General features: G+C 40.1%; 1 protein-coding gene across 1 annotated transcript in view; it reads left to right on the top strand.

Annotated features, from left to right (window-relative positions):
• The window catches only part of FREM2 (FRAS1 related extracellular matrix 2), a 160378-nt gene that overhangs the window by 103953 nt on the left and 30158 nt on the right, over nt 1-26267 (top strand). The window contains exons 7-14 of the mRNA XM_086328477.1: nt 10895-11044; nt 12935-13144; nt 14975-15172; nt 16240-16404; nt 17361-17543; nt 21015-21145; nt 23198-23356; nt 25159-25462. Coding sequence (XP_086184603.1) covers nt 10895-11044; nt 12935-13144; nt 14975-15172; nt 16240-16404; nt 17361-17543; nt 21015-21145; nt 23198-23356; nt 25159-25462 — 1500 coding nt within the window. The remainder of the gene's footprint in view (nt 1-10894; nt 11045-12934; nt 13145-14974; nt 15173-16239; nt 16405-17360; nt 17544-21014; nt 21146-23197; nt 23357-25158; nt 25463-26267) is intronic.

The following is a 26267-nucleotide window of genomic DNA, read 5'->3' as shown; positions in this document are numbered from 1 at the left end:
TTCTTTTTAATGGCTGAGTAATACTCCATTGTGTATATGTACCACAGCTTTCTTATCCATTCGTCTGCTGATGGACATCTAGGTTGCTTCCATGTCCTGGCTATTATAAACAGTGCTGCGATGAACATTGGGGTACACATGTCTCTTTCAATTCTGGTTTCCTCAGTGTATATGCCCAGCAGTGGGATTTCTGGGTCATAAGGCAGTTCTATTTCCAGAAGAAAACATATTTAATCTTATAGTACAGTAATATGGCACCCCACTCCAGTACTCTTGCCTGGAAAATCCCATGGATGGAGGAGCCTGGTAGGCTGCAGTCCGTGGGGTCACTAAGAGTTGGACACAACTGAGCGACTTCACTTTCATGCATTAGAAAAGGAAATGGCAACCCACTCCAGTGTTCTTGCCTGGAGAATCCCAGGGACGGGGGAGTCTGGTGGGCTGCCGTCTCTGGGGTTGCACAGAATCGGACATGACTGAAGCGACTTAGCAGCAGCAGCAGCACAGTAATATCAGCTACATTACTGCTACCTTTATACCTGCTTCAGGACACTCTGGGTTCAAAATAAAAATATTGTGTTACTGCACTCTGTACAGTGCGTGTGTGCATGCTTAGTTGCTCGGTCATGTCTGACTCTTTTGTGACCCCATGGACTGTAGCCCGCCAGGCTCCTCTGTCCATGGGATTTCCCAGGCAAGAATACTGGAGTGGGTTATCATTTCGTCATCCAAGGAATCTTCCCCTGCCCAGGGATCAAACCTGTATCTCCTGCACTGGCAGGCTGATTCATTACCACTGAGCCACCTGGAAAGCCCGCTGTACATAGCACTGTATAATAAAGTACACAAAAGCACAACCACTTGTAGAGGCTGCACACACATGACAGTTCAGACGTGTGAACTAACTTTTGTGTCTGGACACAGGAAAGCACGTTCGCACCTTTGAAAGTTCGCAACTTGAAGGTTCATGTGTAGGGGGACTTCCCGTATTTGTTCATTTGCTCTGGCGAATTAAAGGTCCTATTTTACAGGATGTTCATTCATTCCACAAATGTTAATGGAGCACCCTATGGCCAGGCATTGTTAGGAAAATATCAGTGAATAAAGGAGGTTGAATTCCCCCCCTTAGAGAGCTCAGAGCCTATGGGAGATGCAAGCCTGCCGAGGCTGGAGGGAGGGAGGGCTCTGATGGAGAAGACAGGAGACTCCCTGGCACAAGTGACTTCTAAACAAAAACCTGAGAGGATCAAGAGTTATCCCAATGAGGAGGAGTGAAGAGTGTTCAAGACAATGGCAATGGCATAGTGAAGACTGAGCATGCCACATTTGACATTCAAGACACTGGATTGTTGGATAGAAAGGAGGCCAAAATGCAGTTTAAAAGGCAAATGTTTTTAAAACCAAATGTTTAGTGTTTTACAAACCAGCGTTTTTAATTAATGAAATGATGGTTAGGGAGTTTGGGATGGACATGTATACACTGCTATATGTAAAATGAATAACCAGCAAGATCCTATTATATAGCACAGGGAACTCTGCTCAGTGTTGTGTGGCAGCCTGGATGCGAGAGGAGTTTGGTGGAGAACGGACACGTGTATATGCATGGCTGAGTCTCTCTGCTGTCCACCTGAAACTATCACAGCATTGTTAACTGGCTATTGATCAGTCACTAAGTCGTGTCCGACTCTGCGACCCTGTGGACTGCAGCACGCCCAGCTTTCCTGTCCTTCACTGTCTTCCAGAGTTTGCTCAATTCATGCCCATTGAGTCGATGATGCTCTCTAATCATTTCATCCTCTGCCGCCCCTTCTCCTTTCCCTGCATCAGGGTCTTTCCAGTGAGTCAGTTCTTCACATCAGGTGGCCAGAGTACTGGAGCTTCAGCTTCAGCATCAATCCTTCCAATGAATATTCAAGGTTGATTTCCTTTGATATTAACTGGTTTGATCTCCTTGCTGTCCAAAGGGCTCTCAAGAGTCTTCTCCAGCACCACTATGCGAAAGTATCAATTCTTCAACATTCAACCTTCTTTATGGCCCAACTCTCACATCCATACACAATCATTCGAAAAACCATCGCTTTGACTAGATGGATCTTTGTTGGCAAAGTAACGTCTCTGTTTTTTAATGCTCTGTCTAGGTTTGTCATAGCTTTCCTTACAAGGAGCAAGCATCTTTTAATTTCATGACTCCACAGTCATGGTCCACAGTGATTTTGGAACGCAAGAAAAGAAAATTTGTCACTGCTTCCATTTCTTCCCCCATCTATTAACATGAAATGATGGGACTGGATGCCATGATCTTAGATTTTTGAGTGTTGAGTTTTAAGCTAGCTCTCTCCTCTTTCACCCTCATCAGGAGGCTCTTTGGTTCCTCTTCAGTTTCTGCCATCAGAGTGATATCACCTGCATATCTGAGGTTGTTGGTATTTCTTCCAGCTATATGCCAATATAAAATAAAATATTTAAAATAAAAAAGCCTGTTTTCAATCCTAAGAGCACTGAAACACTTGACAGGCTTTCCGCAAAGGCATTACCGTGATGGGATTTTCTTTGGTGGATGGCTTCTGGTTAGGAACCTGGCTGAGTGGCTGCTAGAGGGGTTCAATGGTGGGTGATGCTGGCTGTATCTAGGGTAGTGGCTGTGACAGAGAGAGAAGCCAGGGGCGGGGCAGTGGTGGTGAGTCTACTGCGAGTTTGCCTGGAGGTGCCTGTGGCATGGGACTGTATAGGCAGCTGGTTATCAAGGTCCAAAGCTCAGAAGAGAGATCTGAGTTGGAGATAATTTAGGGAGGTTCCTTTCTATTGTTTACAGCACTGAACCAAAAGACGGCATAAAAGTTTTTGTGTATTTTTCTTTTCATTCAGTTCTAAGCAAACATCTTAGAGCTACAACGCCTACTTGACTGATAGTCCAGGTACACGTGAGTAAATAAGATTTGGCTCCAGATAGCAATTACTTCAGGCACCTCTTCCTTTCATCTCCTGAGACACAAAGTAATTGTAAACATCAATCTAGACACCACAGACTCAGCAAGGGAAAAAAGTTCACTTTTTCCCTGTGGGGAAAAACGAGTTATTTTCCCTTTGTCTTCACTGCAGGTGTGTGTGTTGTGCTACTTGTCGAGCCGTCCTCATCAGCATTGTTTGTAAGAAATAGACATGATCCTATCTGTGTTATTTGTGTTGAAAGTCTCTCCAACCTTGAAAGGCATATTAATGTTTAATGAACTAAAACAGACTTTTCTGTAGTCATTGCCTTGATCTGTGCCCTTTATTTAAAAGTGTTAAGACCACAAAGGATACAGAGAGTAAAGCTTGGCTTCCCTTAATTTCACACTATGTCATGTGGCCAAGCTATAACTTTCCTTGTGGTGCTCACACACTATTTGGATATAACTTATCTTTTGTCTCCAGAGGGAATTAACATGCATTCTGCATGTTTTCTGTGGATGATGGAGTGGGGAAGAATGACTGTTTTATGGCATTTTGTGGATGTGGGCTGTGGCATACACGACTTTAATTGATCGTTCTCTTATTCCAGGTAGTAATATCAGCCGCTGACTTTTCTTTATTAAGACTGTGAACTTACAAGACATAGCGTGTATTTAAGATCTGACTCTAGGGACTCTCCTAGTGGTCCAGTGGTTAAGACTCTTTGCTTCCAATGCAGGGGGCACGGATTCAATCCCTGCTTGGGGAACTAAGATCCATGCCATAAGGCATGACAAAAAAAATTTTTTTTGTTCACAAAATTAAATGGGTCTTTTTTTTCTGATTTGCTTGAAGTTGTAATGTGGACATTTATAAAACTAATAGACAAAGGTTTACAGTTTACTTAACTTTTGGAGAAACCAAGTGCCCATATAAAAACAAACAAGCATTGTACCAAAGAAAGTTGAGTTAAAATCTTACTTATAAATTATAATAGTTTTGCAAGAACAAGCAATTTTTTTGGATTTTGCCCAAATGTCTTTCAGCTTTTGACAGTTTTCATGCATCTATTCTTTCTTCCTTTTACTTGATTATTATCTATGCATTAAAATGTCCAGTAACCTCTTGCCAGTTATTTTGAGTGATTATTTATAACTCAACTCATTGCTTGAGAATGTTTAAGTCCTTCATATTACATGAGATTCTGTCCAAATGATGACAATTATAAATAGTATTTAAGTTTTAGAGACGGATGATGAGGTATTGAGAAATTGAAACTAGGCAGTTAACAAGAGCTGTTTCTCTTCTAAAAATATTCAATTGTGTTTTAATTTCATTATAGTCACTTTATACTTTAATCACAAAGATTTCAAATTGAATAGTAGACCAATTTGCCAGTCATCATGAATAGAGCACAGAGAGGAAGGGAAATTACATAAATAACTCAAATCCATAGATAGGCAAAAGTCCATCTTAAGGAAAGAAATCTTTCTTAATGCCTTCTATTACCTGTGATAATAAAATTGAGAGATTTAGGATTAAAATCCTTCTTCCATCTTCCCTCTTTCTTTCTGCTGGAGGTACTACATACTACACAATGGTGATATGAAAATGTTGTTTGCATTATTCCCATAAATCTTATTATGTATTGTTACATGCACCGTTACCTCCCACTTGTCTCTCTTCTTCTCTCTTGTTTTTTCTCTCTCTCACACACACAGAACATAGGTCAGACCCATAATAAATGTCCTACATATGGTAACTGTTATCATTACTCTTCATTCTTAACAACAATTAGGATTAAAATTTTTCAGAGTACTATGTAAAACATTTTTTCTTACTGAAATGCACATTGAGCGATACCATAAAAACACGTGACCTACAGTTGACGGAGTGAGTCTGAACACACACAGGCAGAACAGAGCTTTGGCTCTGCGGAGCCCATGTGGTGATTGATGATCACCTTCCCTCACATGATTTTATTCTGTTCCACCTCTAGTATGTGTCTGGGAGGCGTAGAGAGACAGGAGGACAGGAGGGATCATGATTAAATAGGGGGTCTTCCTTACTGCACTTCCCAGATCTCCCCCATAACCCATATCTAATCTGCACAATGATGTGGTTTGTCAGAAATGTCAAGAGCCTTAGATTACTCGCTGGATGCCAATGATCAGGCCTCTGCCATAATTATGTTAATAAAAGCCTTTTAAAAGACATACAGATGTGCTTGATGCAGCTGTCTGGTCCAAGTAAGCATTTTCAGAGTTCTGTCTTCACCTTTGCCCCCTCCTCAGGTGTGAGAAATGTAAGGAATTTATTGGCTTGTAGTTGAGGTCCACCTTGGCTGAGGTGAATAAGATAACCTTCATCCGCACACATCCACTGACATGCCCAGGCACCCTCCAAGTCTAAAGGATGAGAGGCCGGTGAAAGTATGCTATGGGCAGGTTTATCGTTTCATGAACCAAAGCATGCAGGCAAAATGTCCAAGGTTGGTTGTGTATTATTCAAGAGTCCACGGAGGTCTATGCTTTTTATTATACATGCCTTAGGAAGAAACAAAGAAAACACCAGTTTCAATGAAGATGATTTATCTTGCAGACAGGAAAATAAAGAATCTTTACTCCACTTGAGCAGTACCCCAAACTGGCTTTCCTGTGTGGCTGTGAGCCACAATTGCAGAGTTTTGTCTGATTTTTGTGTTTGATAATTCAATTAGACGCTCTGAAATGGGATAGTCATCTCCTGAACGGCCCTGCCTTTTAGGAAACACTGATGTGAGTTGTGTGACCTTTTAGACTTAGTCCTTTGGAGTCTTGTAAAACCAAACACAGATGACTAAAATGTCTCGAGCCAAAGGCTGTTTGCCTTATTAAGTGAATATATGCAATTAATTTATCTTTGTTAATGGTTGCTTATAAAATAAGCTCACAGTGGGTAAAGTATATGCTTTATATGCTATTTTTGCCTTTTCTCATGAGCCTATAAATATTTCAGAATAAGTCTGGGGAATTTTTAAAGCAAACTTACAAATCATCTCTCTACTTTCTTCATTAGTCAGCTAACTGCAGTCCCTCAGACTCCCGGCTGTTTTGCAAGGTAAACTCCTGGTCACAAGGGGAATTCATCATCAGTACTGGAAACAAATATAAAGTCTCCAATGTATGTGTCTATTTTAATGACCTGAGTCACACAATTTTCATACATGTTTAAGATAAATGTAAACTCCTTGGTATGAGATTATTTCTCTAGTGGAACCTCCATTGGTATAGAGTACCCTCAAAACCTTATCAGTTCAGTTCAGACACTCAGTCGTGTCCAACTCTTTGCGACCCCATGAACTGCAGCACACCAGGCCTCCCTGTCCATCACCAACTCCCAGAGTTTACTCAAACTCATGTCCATTGAGTCGGTGATGCCATCCAACCATGTCATCCTCTGTCATCCCCTTCTCCTCCTGCCTTCAATCTTTCCCAGCATCAGGGTCTTTTCCAATGAGTCAGTTCTTCACATCAGGTAGCCAAAGGATTGGAGTTTCAGCTTCAGCGTCAGTCCTTCCAATGAATATTCAGGACTGATTTCCTTTAAGATTGACTGGTTGGATCTCCTTGCAGTCCAAGGGACTCTCAAGAGTCTTCTCCAACACCACAGTTCAAAACATAAATTCTTCAGTGCTCAGCTTTCTTTATAGTCCAACTCTCACATCCATACATGACCACTGGAAAAACCTTGACTAGACGGACCTTTGACTAGCCTTGACTAGACGGACCTTTGTTGACAAAGTAATGTCTCTGCTTTTAATATGCTGTCTAGGTTGGTCATAACTTTCCTTCCAAGGAGTAAGTGTCTCTTAATTTCATGGCTGCAATCACCATCTGCAGTGATTTTGGAGCCCCAAAAAATAAAGTCAGCCACTGTTTCCACTGTTTCCCCATCTATTTACCATGAAGTGATGGGACTGGAAGCCATGATCTTAGTTTTCTGAATGTTGAGCTTTAAGCCAACTTTTTCACTCTCCTCTTTCACTTTCATCAAGAGGCTCTTTAGTTCTTCTTCACTTTCTGCTGTGAGGGTGGTGTCATCTGCATATTTGAGGTTATTGATATTTCTCCCAGCAATCTTGATTCCAGCTTGTGCTTCATCCAGCCCAGCATTTCTCATGATGTACTCTGCATATAAGTTAAATGAGCAGGATGACAATATACAGCCTTGACGTACTCCTTTTCCTATTTGGAACCAGTCTGTTGTTCCATGTCCAGTTCTAACTGTTGCTTCCTGATCTGCATACAAGTTTCTTAAGAGGCACGGTGGTCTGGTATTCCCAACTCTTTCAGAATTTTCCACAGTTGATTGTGATCCACACAGTCAAAGGCTTTGGCATAGTCAATAAAGCAGAAATAGATGTTTTTCTGGAACTCTTGCTTTTTCGATGATCCAGCGAATGTTGGCAATTTGATTTCTGGTTCCTCTGCCTTTTCTAAAACCAGCTTGAACATCTGGAAGTTCATGGTTCATGTATTGCTGAGACCCCGATTCAATTCTTGGGTCAGGAAGATCCTCTGGAGAAGGGACAGGCTACCCACTCCAGTATTCTTGGGCTTCCCTGGTGGCTCAGCAGGTAAAGAATCTGCCTGCAATGCGGGAGATCTGAGTTTGATCCCTGGGTTGGGAAGATCCCCTGGAGAAGGGAACAGTTACCCACTCCAGTATTCTGGCCTGGAGAATTTCATGGACTATATAGTCCATGGATTCACAAAGAAACAGGGCTGAGCAACTTTCACTTTCAGTGGACTAGAAGATGTCATTATACAAATAGTCTCCAAAGTGATAACTTAGTAGGAGACATTTTGACCAGTCAGGCCAAATTTATAAAATTTCAGTCTTATTTATTTTGTTTCATTTTGTTGCTATTTTACCAGCTAAATGTTTAGGAAATGCATTTAGGAACCATTCATAATTCCACGTACAGGGGACAAAGTAACTCATATGCCTCAAAAGAAGAATGTTCCTGGATTTATCTCTGGGCTTTCTATTTTATTCCATTGATCAATATTTCTGTCTTTGTGCCAGTACCATACTGTCTTGATAACTGTGGCTTTGTAGTAGAGCCTGAAGTCAGGTAGGTTGATTCCTCCAGTTCCATTCTTCTTTCTCAAGATCGCTTTGGCTATTTGAGGTTTTTTGTATTTCCATACAAATTGTGAAATTATTTGTTCTAGCTCTGTGAAGAATACTGTTGGTAGCTTGATAGGGATTGCGTTGAATCTATAAATTGCTTTGGGTAGTATACTCATTTTCACTATATTGATTCTTCCAATCCATGAACATGGTATATTTCTCCATCTATTAGTGTCCTCTTTGATTTCTTTCACCAGTGTTTTATAGTTTTCTATATATAGGTCTTTAGTTTCTTTAGGTAGATATATTCCTAAGTATTTTATTCTTTCCGTTGCAATGGTGAATGGAATTGTTTCCTTAATTTCTCTTTCTGTTTTCTCATTATTAGTGTATAGGAATGCAAGGGATTTCTGTGTGTTGATTTTATATCCTGCAACTTTACTATAGTCATTGATTATTTCTAGTAATTTTCTGGTGGAATCTTTAGGGTTTTCTATGTAGAGGATCATGTCATCTGCAAATAGTGAGAGTTTTACTTCTTTTCCAATTTGGATTCCTTTTATTTCTTTTTCTGCTCTGATTGCTGTGGCCAAAACTTCCAAAACTATGTTGAATAGTAATGGTGAAAGTGGGCACCCTTGTCTTGTTCCTGACTTTAGAGGAAATGCTTTCAATTTTTCACCATTGAGGATAATGTTTGCTGTGGGTTTGTCATATATAGCTTTTATTATGTTGAGGTATGTTCCTTCTATTCCTGCTTTCTGGAGAGTTTTTATCATAAATGGATGTTGAATTTTGTCAAAGGCTTCCTCTGCATCTATTGAGATAATCATATGGTTTTTATTTTTCAATTTGTTAATGTGGTGTATTACATTGACCTTATCTTTGACAAAGGAGGCAAGAATACACAATGGATTAAAGACAATCTCTTTAACAAGTGGTGCTGGGAAAACTGGTCAACCACTTGGAAAAGAATGAAACTAGACCACTTTCTAACACCATACACAAAAATAAACTCAAAATGGATTAAAGATCTAAACGTAAGACCAGAAACTATAAAACTCCTAGAGGAGAACATAGGCAAAACACTCTCCGACATATATCACAGCAGGATCCTCTATGACCCACCTCCCAGAATATTGGAAATAAAAGCAAAAATAAACAAGTGGGACCTAATTAACCTTAAAAGCTTCTGCACATCAAAGGAAACTATTAGCAAGGTGAAAAGACAGCCTTCAGAATGGGAGAAAATAATAGCAAATGAAGCAACCGACAAACAACTAATCTCAAAAATATACAAGCAACTCCTACAGCTCAACTCCAGAAAAATAAACGACCCAATCAAAAAATGGGCCAAAGAACTAAATAGACATTTCTCCAAAGAAGACATACAGATGGCTAGCAAACACATGAAAAGATGCTCAACATCACTCATTATCAGAGAAATGCAAATCAAAACCACTATGAGGTACCATTTCACACCAGTCAGAATGGCTGCGATCCAAAAGTCTACAAATAATAAATGCTGGAGAGGGTGTGGAGAAAAGGGAACCCTCTTACACTGTTGGTGGGAATGCAAACTAGTACAGCCACTATGGAGAACAGTGTGGAGATTCCTCAAAAAACTGGAAATAGAACTGCCTTATGATCCAGCAATCCCACTGCTGGGCATACACACTGAGGAAACCAGAAGGGAAAGAGACACGTGTACCCCAATGTTCATCGCAGCACTGTTTATAATAGCCGGGACATGGAAGCAACCTAGATGTCCATCAGCAGATGAATGGATAAGAAAGCTGTGGTACATATACACAATGGAGTATTACTCAGCCATTAAAAAGAATACATTTGAATCAGTTCTAATGAGGTGGATGAAACTGGAGCCTATTATACAGAGTGAAGTAAGCCAGAAGGAAAAACATAAATACAGTATACTAACGCATATATATGGAATTTAGAAAGATGGTAACAATAACCCAGTGTACGAGACAGCAAAAGAGACACTGATGTATAGAACAGTCTTATGGACTCTGTGGGAGAGGGAGAGGGTGGGAAGATTTGGGAGAATGGCATTGAAACATGTAAAATATCATGTAAGAAACGAGTTGCCAGTCCAGGTTCGATGCACGATACTGGATGCTTGGGGCTAGTGCACTGGGACGACCCAGAGGGATGGTATGGGGAGGGAGGAGGGAGGAGGGTTCAGGATGGGGAACACATGTATACCTGTGGCGGATTCATTTTGATATTTGGCAAAACTAATACAATTATGTAAAATTTAAAAATAAAATAAAATTAGAAAAAAAAATAAAATAAAATAAAAAAAAAGAAGAATGTTCCGTTAGAGGGACGTCCCTGGCAGTCCATTGGTTAAGACTCCGAGCTTCCACTGCAGGGGGCACTGATTCGACCCCTGGTCTGGGAATTAAGTTCCAGCAAGACAAGGCCAAAACAAAACCAAAACAAGCCATAAAAAAAGTTCCATTAGACACTTTACTGTGTGTATTTCTGTTTTTCAACAGAGACATTTTAATCTGAAGCCTTGTAGAAGTCTAGGCATTAAAGAGATGTCATCAGGACCTCCCTGGTGGTCCACTGGCTAAGACGCAGTGCTCCCAAAGCAGAGGGCACTGGTTTGGTCCCTGGTCAGGGTTCTAGGACTCTGGCTCCGCATGGCATGGCCAAAATAAATTAAATACAGAGGTGTTATCTTGCTAAAAGGAAATAATATGACCTTCTAAGGATGTCTATGAGGTGAGGCTAACTATTCTTGGTAATTACGTATGTAGAGTTTGATGTGGAAAAGCAAATGTAACAGAAGTGGTTTCTGTTTCCTTCTTCACAGATCCTGTCTTCTACTTTGGTGACGTCGAGTACTCCGTGGATGAGAGTGCGGGCTCGGTGGAGGTGCAGGTGTGGAGGAGCGGCACTGACCTGTCCCAGGCTTCTAGTGTAACCGTGACATCGCAGAAAACAGACCCTCCCTCAGCCGATGGTGAGCAGTTTCCTACAATGATTCTTTTTGATGATTCTACAATTTTCAACTTCTTATGACAAAATACCTTAAAGCCCAAATACTTCACTTCTGTTGAAGCAGTCTGATTGTACTTTTTTCCTGACGTTATTGCTATATAGTAAGTAAATTTACACTCTGTTTACTATTGTGAGAAAATGCACCCCAGGGCCACAAATCGAAAGCTAAGTTATGAACATGTAAGTCAAGAACTCTAACTTTGAATGCCTTTTTTTGCCTGAACGGGTTCTATCTATACCTGGCAAATCTACCATGGCTGAATCCTATGGCGTCATTTGCACAACAGGAATAATCTTGCTGGCCACCCTTACAGAATCTAGTGACATTTAAGTGTCATGCAGGTGTGGATCTCTGGCTTAGCTCCCTCTTCATTTTAAACAAACATCCCCATAAGTACTTGAGCCCCAAAGACTTTTTCTACCTTTCACTATACAATCTGTCCTAGCTGACACATGGTTGCCTTTGATTCTGGAATCTACATGTGCAAAAAGTTGATCATGAAACTTAGGACAAGCATAAGATATGAAATTGCCTTCTCTTTGTCTCATGTAAATGACCAATAAAGGACTTCCCTGGTGGCCCAGTGGCTAAGACTCCATGATCCCAATGCAAGAGATCCAGTTATCGAACTGGTCAGGGAACTAGATCCCACGTGCTGAAACCGTGACATCTGCAACTAAGACCCAGTGCAGCCCAATAAATAAGTAAATGAAAATACTTCAAAAAAATTAAATGAACAATAGTACAATTTACCTCTTTCTCATTCATACACACATGCACACATAAGACACTCATCACATGCTCACACACAAAGCAAGTAGTGGCCGTTCCATTTTAAAAGTCACCCTTAAGTTTTCACTTTTTAAATGTCATAGAACCAGTAGAGTGCTTTGAATGTGGTCCGTGTCCAATAAACCTTTGTTTAGCCAAATTAGTCATTTCTTTAGAGAACATTCCAATCAAAGAGATGAGAATTAAGATGTAGAAGCAGAGGACAAGAAAAATACAAAAGGAAACACAACGAGATAGAGATTTTTAAAAATAAAGACATGTACTTAATTATAGTTGCATATTCAGAGGTAAATAGATACAAAATGAGAGTTAGAAGAGCATTAGATATGAAAACAAAGAGATAATACTGAACCGTCTCCCCTGTTCCCAGTCTTCATGGATGTCATGCCTAAAGATTAAGAGAAAGTTTTGTTTCTTAAATACTTTAGACATATATGGAGGTGTCAACATTAGTATGCACCCCACAGTCTGAAAAATAATACACTAAAAGCGAAATATGTCTTTGAGAATTAAAGATTGCTTTCTTTGCCAGGGATAGGAATGGGTGAAGTGTGTTGGACAAAAGCTTATATCTAAAATATGTTGCTTTAACCAGCAGGCAATCACACACCTAAATAAGATGTTCTGTAGTAACTTCTGAAAATAAAAAATGGTTTTTTAACTATGGTTAACTATTTCTATGTTTATATTTCATAACTTGTTATGATCAAATACTTGATTGATATGCAGATTATTTTTAGACCTGATTTTTATTAGCTCTAATTGAGAATTCCAAAATAGATAAACTACAAGACAGAAAGCTAAAATAACAGAAAAGTAAAATAACCTTAGACATAGATACGACAGAGTTAGGAACCTGGTCTTTGAGCTACCATCTCATATCCAATGTAAATGCTAATCTTTTACATTTCATTAAATACACTTCTCTGTAATGTTATGCTAGTCAATATATTTTTTAAAGAATTATAAACAAGTCTGTTGAAAACATAGTTTTCATCTCGTAATTTTGTGTGCATTTAGCCAGTCCCCAGCTGAAACATTCTTTTGTTCCTGTCACAGCTGGAACAGACTACGTGGGAATCAGCCGTAATTTAGATTTTGCACCTGGAGTCAACATGCAAACCATTCGTGTTATCATTTTGGATGATCTCGGACAACCAATGCTGGAGGGTATTGAGCAATTTGAATTGGTGCTCCGAATGCCTATGAATGCAGCCCTTGGGGACCCCAGCAAAGCCACGGTGACCATAAATGATTCTGTCTCAGATTGTGAGTGTTTATTAACTGATGACCATAAGTAAAAAGATGGCTAGTGTTTACATAAATGTTAAGTAAAATGATAAACTAGGCTTTATATGGATGTGAATTTGAGCAAACCCCAGGAGATAGTGGAGAACAGGGGAGCCTGGCGTGTGGCAGTCCACGGGGTCACAAAGAGTCAGACCTGACTGAGCGACTGAATAACAGCAACAGCCTTTTCAAAGGGATGTGAGGGAAAGAACGGTTCCAGCTCTCAGTTTGTAGATAGCCATCTTTTCTGTATGTGTCTTTACATCACCTTCTATGTGTATTTATGTGTTTAAATTTCCCCTTTTGTATAAAGGCGCCGGTCATATTGAATTAAGGCCCACGCTGATGCCCTCATTTTTCCTTCATTAGTTCTGTAAAGACCCTTTCTCCACATAAAGTCATATTCTCAGGTATTGGTTGTTAGGACTTCACTCTATGAACAGGGGGCAGGGAGGGAGGTGTGGAGGACAGTTCATCCCATAATAATACCTTAGCTGACAAAGTCTTTCTTTCTTCTCCTGATTGTTTTCTTATTGTTTTGATAGAATTAGACAGTCTCAGAAGAAAAACTTTTAGTCTTCCTTTCAAATTAAAATAAAAGTGAGATTGTTATCATTACCTTGCTTGTGTGTCAAGAACTCCCTCCCACAGATTGGTGCAACTGCGTGAGATTGCACAAACCCTCGAGTATTAATGGTCTTTTCCCACTTCTCAACAGCAGACACTTCCTGTTATCTCCTTACACAGAGACAGTCCTGAAATTACTCCTAATGATATGCCAAAAGCGAGGCTCTCTGATTCATCGTCGAAAGGAAATTCTAAATAACCTTCTACCATGATGATCTTGGCATTACTTGGAGGAGTCTAACTCGTCAATGAGATCTATAGTTAATTGACCCAGTATAGGTGTCACCTGTGTTTTCTATAAAGGCTTCCCTGGTGGCTCAGACAGTAAAGAATCTGCCTGCAGTGCAGGAGACCAGGGTTCAATCCCTGGGTCAGGAAGATCCCCTGGAGAAGGGAATGGCAACCCACTCCAGTATTCTTGCCTAGAGAATCCCTTGGACAGAGAAGCCTGGTGGACTATAGTCCATGGGGTCACAAAGAGTCAGACATGACTGAGCAACTAACACTTCTTGATGCAATTCCACATGTATTATGTAATATATATATTATAGTCATTGTCATCTTTTCCATTATGGTCTGGGTAACTATGCTTGTAATTATGTACACAATCTTTAATGTTTTTCATATGAAGAAATTTTGAAAGGCTCTTGATTAAGCAATATATATAGATGGTGGTGGTTTAGTGGCTAAGTCATGTCCAACTCTTGCAAACCCATGGACTATAGCCCACCAGGCTTCTCTGTCTATGGGATTCTCCAGGCAAGAATAGTGGAGTGGGTTGCCATTTCCTTCTCCAGGGGATCTTCCTGACCCAAGAATTGAACCCAGGTCTCCTGCATTGCAGGCAGATTCTTTACCGACTGAGCTATGAGGGAAACCCAATGTATATAGATACAGATATCTTAAAGTCTCTGGTTTTATCTACTTTTTCCCATTTCGTTGTGTCTCCCTACTCCACAAAAGAGGCAGAGCGAAATGTCAAGGATAAGGAAATCGCAACTCTGGGTTAAGTGGTTAGCTCAAGCCCAAAACACCGGCCAGTAACCGAGCAGAGACTGGGATCCAGTTCTTGTTGTTGTTGTTTTGGTATTCTTCCCACTGAGCCATGTTTTCTGAAATTCCATTTTCCTCAAATTTCTGTTCACTTTGATTCAGGTATTTATGTTCTTGTGTTTTCTGCAGTACCTAAGATGCAATTCAAAGAACGAGTATACACTGGCAATGAAAATGATGGGCAGATAGTCGCCACGATCCACCGGAGTGGGGATACCCGGTACAGGTCTTCAGTGAGATGCTACACGCGACAGGGCTCTGCACAGGTGATGATGGACTTCGAAGAACGCCCCAATACTGACATCTCCATCATCACATTCCTCCCTGGTACGTGTCAGCTTGAAGTTTTTGTTTGGAGTTTGCAGAAGCCAAGTTTTGGGTGTGAAGTATCTATCAAGGATACTTGATTCTACAAGTTCTTGATTCCCTCAAGCTTCTGACATGGCTTAATGTGCACTAGATGACAATGAAGTGAGGTTGATTTTAGCAGGTTGAATGCATTTCCCTTTGGTTTCTGCGTCAGTGTGTTGATTAGTTTCTAGTGATGTGCTATATTGTTTGGGCTTCCCTCGTGGATCAGCGGTTAAGAACCCACCTGCCAATGCAGAGGTACAAGTTTGATCCCTGGGTCAGGAAGATCCCCCTGGAGGAGGAAATGGCAACCCACTCCAGTATTCTTGCTGGGAGAATCCCATGGACAGAGAAGCCTGGCGGGCTACAGTCCATGGGCTCGCAAAGAGTCAGACACGACTGAGCACACATGCTATATGGTTTATTCAAAACTTATTCAGCAGAAAATGGCATGTACAGATTTTACAATAGTGGGAAAGACTTAGTGTTCAAATGATAGAAATGAAAAGAAATAGGTGTCACGTTTTCAATATGGATTCAATGTCTTAAAATACTTGACTACTTTGATCCAATAATTGTGTAAGAAACATGTGAAAAGTGAAAGTGAAAGTCACTCAGTCATGTCTGACTCTTTGCGACCCCATGGACTATACAGTCCAAGAAACATGTACTGTGATCCATTTGACAATGACCAACTGGTACAAATTTGCTAAATTTGCATCCTGATCATAATGTTAGAAATTTGTAAATGACATTAACATTTGCTCTTTTCCCCTTGTTTTCAGACATGAGTAACAAAACTTAAAGACAGAAGAAATTCCCTGTACTAATAGGAACCTGTCATTGCGTACATTCAAACCTCGTTGTTCATTCAGCAAATAGTAACTGAAGGCTTATTACATGCTAGACATAGCTCTTTGCACTACTGATGCAGCAAGGGACAAAACAACATCCCCACCCTCGTGGTGTTTACCTTCTACTGCAGAGGTATCCGTTATGGCTTAAGGGATATGACTGACCTGCTTTCATGATTATCGTTCCAGGGGAGATCGAAAAGCCTTGCATCCTGGAGCTGATGGATGACGTATTGTACGAGGAGGTAGAGGAGCTCCGACTGGTTCTTGGCACCCCACAAAGCAACTCTCCTTTTGGAGCTGCAGTTGGGGAACAAAATGAAACTCTGATAAGGATCCGAGACGATGCTGATAGTAAGAAGCCGTGTCTTGTGCTCAGCTGTAAATTGGGAACTGAAATCCATCTGTGTTCAAGTTTTAGGTAGCTCAGAAAATAAGCCCCTCTTCCTGACTAGGCTTTTTAAGTGGTTGAGAAATAGGAAAAAGGGGACTTCCTAGGCGGTCCAGTGGTTAAGTCTCCACCTTTCAATGCAGATGGTGCAGGTTCAAACCCTATTTGGAGACTCGAACTCCCACATTCCGTGTGGTGCAGCTAAATAAATAAAAAGAACTTAAAAAAAAAAGATTGTTAAAAAGAAATAGGAAAAAGACTAAGATAAATGGAGAATGCAGTAAACCATTTAAACCGTAAGTTGATGTTGAAGAACATTGTTTATACGTAAATGCTGAGTCCAGAGCACTCATACCTGCTTGTTCCTCCTCCTGCCTTCAGTGCAGGTAATTCTGGAGCAACAGTTTCTTCCCTCCCCTCCCGCAGTCAGTGGCCCACTCATGTAAAAATTTTTGGCACACAGAGACAGCCCAGAGCACGCGATTTCTGGGGGCTGGTTAATTTCCAAGTAAGGAGCTGGGCCACGCATGCCCAGTTTCTCCTGACACACTCACCAGTTATACTGAGGGAACAGAGAGAAGCCCAGCATATGATATAATTAAGCTCCTCCCACATGAAAAAGGGGCTTCCCAGGAGGCACTAGTGGTAAAGAACCCATCTGCCAATGCAGGAGACAGGGGTTCAATTCCTGGGTCAGGAAGATCCCCTGAAGAAGGGCATAGCAACCCACTCCAGTATTCTTGCCTGGAGAATCCCATAGACAGAGGAGCCTGGCGGGCTGCAGTCCATAGGGTCCCAAAGAGTTGGATATGACTGAAACAACTTAACATGCACACACGTGGAAAAAAAAAACTGTCAGAAATGAAGGAAAAAGCATTCCCTTTACAAACTAATTTGCCCATGTTTCCTATTGTTTCAGAGACAATTATTAAATTTGGAGAGACCAAATTCAGCGTCAGTGAACCCAAAGAACCAGGACAGTCAGTGGTTATAAAAATTCCAGTGATTCGCCAAGGAGACACTTCAAAAGTTTCCATCGTGAGAGTTCACACCAAGGATGGCTCGGCCACTTCTGGAGAGGACTATCACCCTGTGTCCGAAGGTATGGGGGCTCTCGGGATGTCCGGATGAGTTGTACTCGCACTGCGTTGGTGCTGGTGTCCTTAAGAAAAAGAAGAGAAATATCCATTTACCTGAAATACAGATGCACATACTCCTTTAAGTTAACTTCCTTCAGAAAAACAAAGTCAATGGAATTTATTTCCAGGCGTTTCCTTTTTGATTTACAGACTATATGTCTTAGGATTTAAGGAAATTTTGAGTAAAGTTGCTAGATGTTTTGAGTCTACTTTCATTTTCAACAATCTTTACCTTCATTATGGTCATTCGATATTAAATAATAACTTTCCTGAATATTCTATTACATGGAAAATGTATGTCATAGCCAAGAAGATAGTCTTTTTTAGTTTATAGAATACCAACAATCCAAAACGTCAAGCTTGAAAATTTTGTGTTAATGTAAGGCAGTGAAAAGTGGAACAGATGACCAACTATAGAGACCATGAATTCTCTGGGCTTCACGAGCTTGTCATAAACACATTTCATCCATCCCTTTTCTTCTTCAAACTTTTGGATCATTTCACCATTTATTTTTAGAAGTATAAAACAAATCAATTAGTCTCTCTCTCTCTCTCTCTGGATTATTTACTGGCAAAATAGACATAAAATGATGTCCAAAATTAAGTTTATGGATTATTTGTAGTTAGTTGTCCTTATCCAGAGAAGGCAATGGCAACCCACTCCAGTACTCTTGCCTGGAAAATCCCATGGATGGAGGAGCCTGGTAGGCTGCAGTCCATGGGGTCGCTAAGAGTCGGACATGACTGAGAGACTTCACTTTCACTTTTCACTTTCATGCATTGGAGAAGGAAATGGCAACCCACTCCAGTGTTCTTGCCTGGAGAATCCCAGGGACGGGGGAGCCTGGTGGGCCACCGTCTGTGGGGTCTCACAGAGTCAGACACGACTGAAGCAACTTAGTAGTAGTAATTGTCCTTACCCACTTCGTTTCTAGTTTTCTACCTGCCACAGCCAACAGTTTTTGGTGATCATAGACTACAGGCATTCATCTTGGTCTGCTAACTTCAGAACAGTTTAGAAAGTGACTAATAGTTACTATCAGTCACTGACTGAGTTAATGAGACAATAGGAAAAAACAGCATCTTCTACAAAGAACCATGTATTTTCTTTGCATATATGGTAAAAGTCTGATGAACTGCTATAGAGCTTCAAAGTTATCTTCATATTATTTCCTATGTAAAGAATGATAATCTATTTGAAATAAATCACATAAAACTGAAAAGGAGAGGAAAAAACTGATCAGCTATGAAATTATAAAATCTGAAATAAGTATCTCTAACATAAGCATGTTTTACATGAAGGAAGCATCTTCTAAATATGTACAATATGACCTTTAACAGAAAATATTTTTCTTAGAAATAAAACCATTCTTTTTGCTAAAACAAAAACAAAATCATATGTATATAGTAAATTGACAAATGAAGTCAGAGAAAACATAAAATGTTAAATCAACCTGTGTCTCTTTTGTCCTATAAATATGAGCATGCTATTTATAAATGTTTATAATAAAAATTTAATCTTTCCTGAAACATAACATCTTCTTATGGACCAAATTGTGGTCAGTCCTTTGCAATAAACAAAAAATTAAACATAGAATAAAAGTTGAAATAGTTTTGTGTTATAAATGTCTGGGGACTTTTCTGGCAGTCCAATGATTAAGACTTTGCCTTCTATTTCAAGGACTGCAAGTTCAATCCCTGATCAGGGAGCTAAGATTCCACATGCCTTTTTGCCAAAAAGGCATCACAGTACATCACAGATGCAGTATTATAACAAAGTCAATAAAGATTTTTTAAATGTTCCACATCAAAAAAAAAGAAACCCTAAAAAAATGACTAAAGTGGCAGATAAAGACTATATATTGATTGAAGGAAGAACTGTCATTTAGCACATATATGTAAGAAGACAGTAATCTAAGCATTTAAAATAAATACTGAAGTTTTCGACTTCTTAGAAACTGGGTCTGTATAATTCACAGCACTGCCGAACTCAGATGCTTATAAGGCTAAGATAAGCAATGAAAATGAGTAGATCAAGGAGGGTATGAGGGAAAGATGGAATAATGGAAATCTTCAACAAGAAAGTTCATTCCCTGCTGAGCAAAACTTGTATGGTCATAGACAGATGACAGTGTGCAGTCAGAAAAGTGCAAAAGATATGAAAAATCTGTATTTTCCTGTGAAATCCCCGGATATTGAAGGATTAGAAACTAACTTTCCATTGCAACATCACCACAGGTCAAGCCAAACAAATTGATGACCCGAAAGTGATCAGCTATTTTCACCCTCTGAAACAAGAAGCATAAGCCCTCCTGGCGTGGGAGAAATATAAGACTGATGGACTCAAATTATAGGCTAAGGCCAATGTGAGAAATGGCTGTACTGAGAAACAGAACTGATTTGAAAGATGAGTCTGGCTTACTAACACAATTTTAAAGAAAAAATCTTTTTCATAATTGATGGAAGTAGGCAAAGAAAGATACATTAAAGACACATTTTCTTCTGTTACATTTTAAAGGACTTCTTAATTTAGAATTATAATGATCAAATACTGCAGCATCTGTTATCTTCTCAGATTGGAATGATTATGCATTATATTCTTTATTTTCTCTCCTGAACCAGTTTCTTAAAAGGCATTGTAAAGCCCACAAAGTTGTTTATCCAACTTTGGTCAGCTGCTTATTCATGAGTTCAATAAAATCAATTAATTTTTTAATATCTTGAGAATTTTAGAATAAATGATTAAAAAGGGATTATCATGATGGGTTTAATTTTCATAACAATGAAGGAATTATTTTTAGTGAGGAGGAACAGGGTGAGAGCAAAAACACCATTAACGCTTTTGTTAATAAAATGTTCTGCATTTCTAAGATTAACATCAACAACCAAAAGAAGTCTTTTTAAAATATAATTTGACATGATGTTAAAAATTGCAACCATTTTATGTCCAGCTTTTCTAGATACATACATAATGAAAATACTATTCACACTCAGTAATACCTGTGTGATCATATATTTGACACACGTCCTATTGGTCTGGAAATTCTGGGAAATGAGAGGTGAGTTTGTCTGGTTGTTCCAGTATTAGAATTATGAATTGCCTATTCCATCACTCTGCATTTTTTCAAACTGTGAATCAAAAAAATCAATTTAGTAGCTTATGATTAGAGTTTTCTTCTGGATAAAATGGAATGGAAAAATATTAGCATGCAATGCATATAGTGAGAATAGATGATGTTTTAAAAACTTTATTCATTTTATTCACACCCACATGTGCACATAAACGTGCAAGATATGTGAGTATCTTTACATAGTCTAAGTATACTGGGCCACAATATAAAATGTATTTCTCATTGTGGGTCATTGTCAAAGGTTACCAGAAGCTTCTCATATTCCTATGTAAAGGATTTAAACCTGTGATTTTGCATTTGTAGAAATTGAGTTTAAGGAGGGAGAAACCCAGCACATTGTTGAAATTGAAGTAATATTCGATGGCGTAAGAGAAATGAGAGAGGCCTTCACTGTCCACCTAAAACCTGATGAAAATATGATAGCAGAGACACAGGTAAGTAATCAGATATGGATATAAAGTCATGGCCAACATTTTATCAGGGAAAATGCATGTAACCATCCCCAGTATACAGCTAAGTCATGGACTTTAGACTTGTATAAAGAATATGCACATAATCTCTCTTCACCTCCTAAATAAATGTTACTTCCATTGGAAAACAAGAATGAAGAAATTCCTAAATTCCCTGGTGGTTCAATGGTTAGGGCTGTACGCCTTTACTGCCAAGGACCTGCGTTCCATCCCTGGTCAGAGAACCAAGATCCCACAAGACAAGTGACACGGCCAAAAAAAAAAAAAGATTCCTGTCTCTTTCTTGAAAAATCATGTCTGTAGGAAGTCAAGGACTAGAGTCTCTGAGTCCCACAGCAGCCCAGTTTACCCTTCCCATTTCAGTCAATAATGATTGAATCTAATAATGATTGAATCTGGGATTAACCTTTGTGCTTTGTAGTCTCAGCACAAGGATGAGGCTATTAGTTTAGTGCCATAACTCATTAAAACACACATTTTTAACCCATGAAACTATTTTCTAACCCTCAAAATCCCCACCTGTTCATCATAACTATTACACTGATGTCCAGAGGCTCAAAGACTCAAATGTTACGGTCCTAACAATTCTTTTCTGTTTTCATTTTATTTTATATTGTATCATCGACCAGATTTTCTTCAAGATAACCATAATCTCCATAGAATTTTGACCTTTAAACCTAATTTTTAAAACTAAAGGATTTTTAAATCTTTATTTTGTATTGGAGAGTAGTTGATTAACAATGTTGTGTGAGTTCCAGGTTTACAGGAAAGTGATTCAGTTATGCATATAGGTGTATCTGTTCTTTTTCAAGCTCTTTGCCCATTTAAGTTATTACAGAATGTTGAGCAAAGTTCCCTGTGCTATACAGTAGGTCTTTGTTGTTTATCTATTTTAAATAGAGCAGTTTGTACATGTCAGCCCCAAACTCCCATTCTATCACTCCCCACCACCCTTCCCCGCTAGTAACCATAAATTCATTCTCTAAATCTGTGAATCTGTTTCTGTTTTGTAAATAGGTTCATTTGTATCATTGTTTTAAGATTTTTGCATATAAGTGATATCGTAAGATTTAAGAAACTGACCAATGTTTATATTATTCTATTTCTTTTATATATCAGTGACTTCACTATTAGTATAAGATATTTTTCCCTTAAGTACAAATATTTTTAATATTTTATAATTTTTGCTACTTGGCTTTTTTTTCAAGTCATAGTTAAAATTCAAGAAGTAGGAACAGCAAATCTTTTTCAAATGTAAGTCTTGATCACCTAAGAAATGAGTCTTTAATTTTTATGGAGCATTGTATTAACCTCTCCCGAGTAAGAGGAACAGAGATTCACTCAAATGACTTTAAGTGATCAAAGCCTTTTTTAAGAGGACATTGGTAAGTATAGGCTTAGGAACTGTGAGGTATCATCAGATATTGGAAGATGGTTCAGGAGCTAAGGCAAATGTATCAGCAAGGTGTTCTTATCACCCTACGAGCAGTAGATATTCACAGGACCCTCTTCTGTCTGCGACTCAGCTTCTCCCTCTGCCTTTGCTTCACGCTGTGCTTCTGCCCGTCTAAAGCTTCACTTTGCACGGCCATCCCCTTCAGCAGGATCCACAATCTCACGTGACCCCTAGAATCCACCTTCTCCCATGGCTCCTTCAGCTTTCCTCCCACTATTCATTAACTGACTTTGTCATCGTCTTCCACTTTACGACCCCAACACTTCAAACCCAGTTACATTTAGCCAGTATCATTACCATTTGGAGAAAAAATTACCACCACATACTTTGTGGACCACTGGCCAACAGACTGCCCTGGGCGCAGGTCCCCTCCCTTGTACATGCTAGGGTCATTAGAAACAAGCCACATAGGGCCTGTCACACCGCAGGGTCTCTGGGTGTGACAGTTGCTATTATATTGAAACTATGTACTTGCCTACTTGTCGGTATTGTTCTGCACAGTAGAAGCATCCAGAGTCTGATATTTCAATAATCATGGGTAACTTATCTTTTCCTTCAAGGCGACCAAAGCCATTGTGTATATAGAAGAAATGAACAGCATGGCCGATGTCACTTTTCCTTCTGTCCCTCAAGTTGTGTCCTTGCTGATGTACGATGACTCTTCCAGGGCCAAAGAGAGTGCTGGGCCTGTGTCTGGTTATCCTGTCATCTGTATCACAGTGAGTAGGAAATGGAGGAAAATTGTGAAATAGTAAAAATAGTTATGAACATTAACCAAGGTCGCATGGGCTTTGCCATGATGAGATAAAAGTGGGAAAATACTGCAGTATTTACTCTTTGGTCTTTGGAGAGGAAAATATTACTCAAGTGAAGCTCCCGTTTTTCTCCCTTTCATCTGACAGAGGTTTACTAACTGATGTGCCCATGGTATGTATCTCATATTATCTCAGAATCTGTCACTGGGAGAAAAATTAGTAAGATATAAACTTTGTGCTCGAGGAATTTAAAAATAAGGAAGAGGAAAATATGTAAGACTCTGTCACTCTACTATAAGGCAAGATGAGCATTATCATGATACAAACTAGGAAATAGAACCGCAGCTCCACCTGTGAGGGAAGGTTTGGGACGGTCTGATGGAGGGTCACTAGTTTGAGTCACATAAGGAAATATTATTCCAAAATGATGGTTGCATTACAAATGGCATATTATCATTGCTTTTTTTAGTTACCCTCTCTTTGCTATAAATTATAAGCACCTTGTGAGCAAAAATCAGGACACATTTACTTATTTTATATTGCTTTACAATGTTCTGCTAGTTTCTGCTGTACAACAAAGTGAATCAGCTATATGTCCGTATACATATATCTCCTCTCTCTAGTGCCTCCCTCCCATCTCTGTAAGTCATCACAGGGCCCTGAGCTGAGCTCCCTGCACTCTACAGCAGCTTCCCACTAGCTAGCTATTTTATACATGGTAGTGTATGTATCGGAGAAGGCACTGGCACCCCACTTCAGTACTCCTGCCTGGAAAATCCCACGGACGGAGGAGCCTGGAAGGCTGCAGTCCATGGGGTCACTGAGGGTTGGACACGACTAAGCGACGTCACTTTCATTTTTCACTTTCATGCATTGGAGAAGGAAATAGCAACCCGCTCCAGTGTTCTTGCCTGGAGAATCCCAGGGACGGGGGAGCCTGGTGAGCTGCCATCTATGGGGTCGCACAGAGTTGGACACGACTCAAGCGACTTAGCAGCAGCAGCAGCAGTGTATGTATCAGGCTTCCCTGGTGGCTGAGACAGTAAAGAATTTGCCTGCAATGCAGGAGATAAGGGTTTGATCCCTGGGTTGGGAAGATGCCCTGGAGAAGGAAGTGGCAACCCATTCCAGTATTCTTGCCTGGAGAATCCCATAGACAGAGGAGCCTGGTAGGCTGCAGTCCATGGGGTCGCACAGAGTCAAACACGACTGAAGGGACTTAGCAGCAGCAGCAGCAGCAGGGAGCTCTTGCCCAGAAGAATGACATGAGCAGAGGGGTTGTATTGAAGTGTTACCATGGCAGCAATGGTCCCCTGACTAGAAAGGCTCTGAATTAGATAGAAAGGTGATGCTGGGAATGGGAAGAAGGGACCAACTTACGAGACAGTGCACAAAAAGAATCAACCAAGTTCACTCACCCACTGGACATGGGGGACAAAATAAAAAGAGGAAAGTGAGGGAGCGAGAAAGAACAGGGATGATCCGACAACTCTAAGGATGCGAGAGATGATGAAATGAGTGTCACTTTTACTCAAGTTACCAAGTTAAAGGTGGAAAAGCCCCATAAGCTGTTTGAAATGCAAGATCAGAGTTCCTGAAAGCTAGCATGGCTAGGAATAGGAATTTGAAAGTTGCATGAATAGCATTGTTGACTTCGGGGGGAAAAAAAAATAGCACCAAAGATACTAAAGTAGAGAGAATTTAAGAGGAATAATTTCCACCTTGTTCTATCCTGTGGCCCTAACATAGTTATTTGTTTCCCATAGGCTTGCAACCCTAAATATCCAGACTATGAAAAAACAGGCTCTATTTGTGCAAGTGAGAACATCAATGACACTTTGACCCGGTACCGATGGCTGATCAGCGCCCCCTCGGGCCCCGACGGCGTGACCAGCCCCATGAGAGAAGTGGACTTTGACACCTTTTTCACTTCGTCCAAGATGATCACTTTAGACTCCATATACTTCCAGCCTGGCTCCAGAGTGCAGTGTGCAGCTCGAGCTGTGAATGCTGACGGCAGTGAAGGCTTGGAGCTGATGAGTCCTATTGTGACCATCGGCAGAGAAGAAGGTAGTTTTCACATCATGTTTGCTGGAATACCGAGGAATGTTATATATGTCTAATTTCTAGTTATTTTCATTCCTCCAAATGCCCCATGTATTCTGTGATACGTTGATAATTTCAAATGATAAAGTGAAAGTGTTAGTCACTCAGTTGTGTCTGACTCTTTGCAACCCTGGACCGTAGCCCACCAGGTTCCTCTGTCCATGGGATTTTCCAAGCAAGAATATTGGAGCAGGTTACCATTCCCTTCTCCAGGGGATCTTCCCAACCCAGGAATCAAACCCTGGTTTCCTGCATTGCAGGAGGATTCTTTACCATCTGAGCCATTGCTGCTCTTAAAATGATAGGTATTTTAAAATGATAATCTATTTTCACAAAAATAGACATTAGAAAACAAATATATACTCATTGTTCATTTTTCAATCACCACACAAATGTTACAATTTTGCTGGAATATGAAAAATAAGGCAGGATTCCTGCCCTCCCATATTCCTGCCCTTCCTTCACACTCAAGTTGAAGACAGACACATTTTAGTCTGGCCAGGGCTCAGAAATGCAGAAGTCATCATGATGAGTTCTAATCTGAATGGATCATGAGAGGTTTCATCAAAGAGGAGATGCTTAAGCTGAATTTTGAAAACAGGAGTGGGGGAAAGTCATAAGCAATGACTCATAGATGCATGAGGAAACCTAGAGTATTCTGGGAACTGCAAGCAGAGAAATAAGGCAGCATGTAGGGGAGAGGAGGGGTGATCAGATGAAGCAGATGGTACAGGCGGGTCGGATCTGGGCAGTGTGGCTCATGTGAAGG

The sequence above is a fragment of the Bos grunniens genome, chromosome 12, assembly GCF_055505025.1.
Source record: "Bos grunniens cultivar Pamir isolate PY7600 chromosome 12, Bosgru_T2T1.0, whole genome shotgun sequence".
Lineage (NCBI taxonomy): Eukaryota > Metazoa > Chordata > Mammalia > Artiodactyla > Bovidae > Bos > Bos grunniens.
Note: the sequence above shows the minus strand (reverse complement) of the source record. Positions and strands in the feature narration are given on the sequence as shown.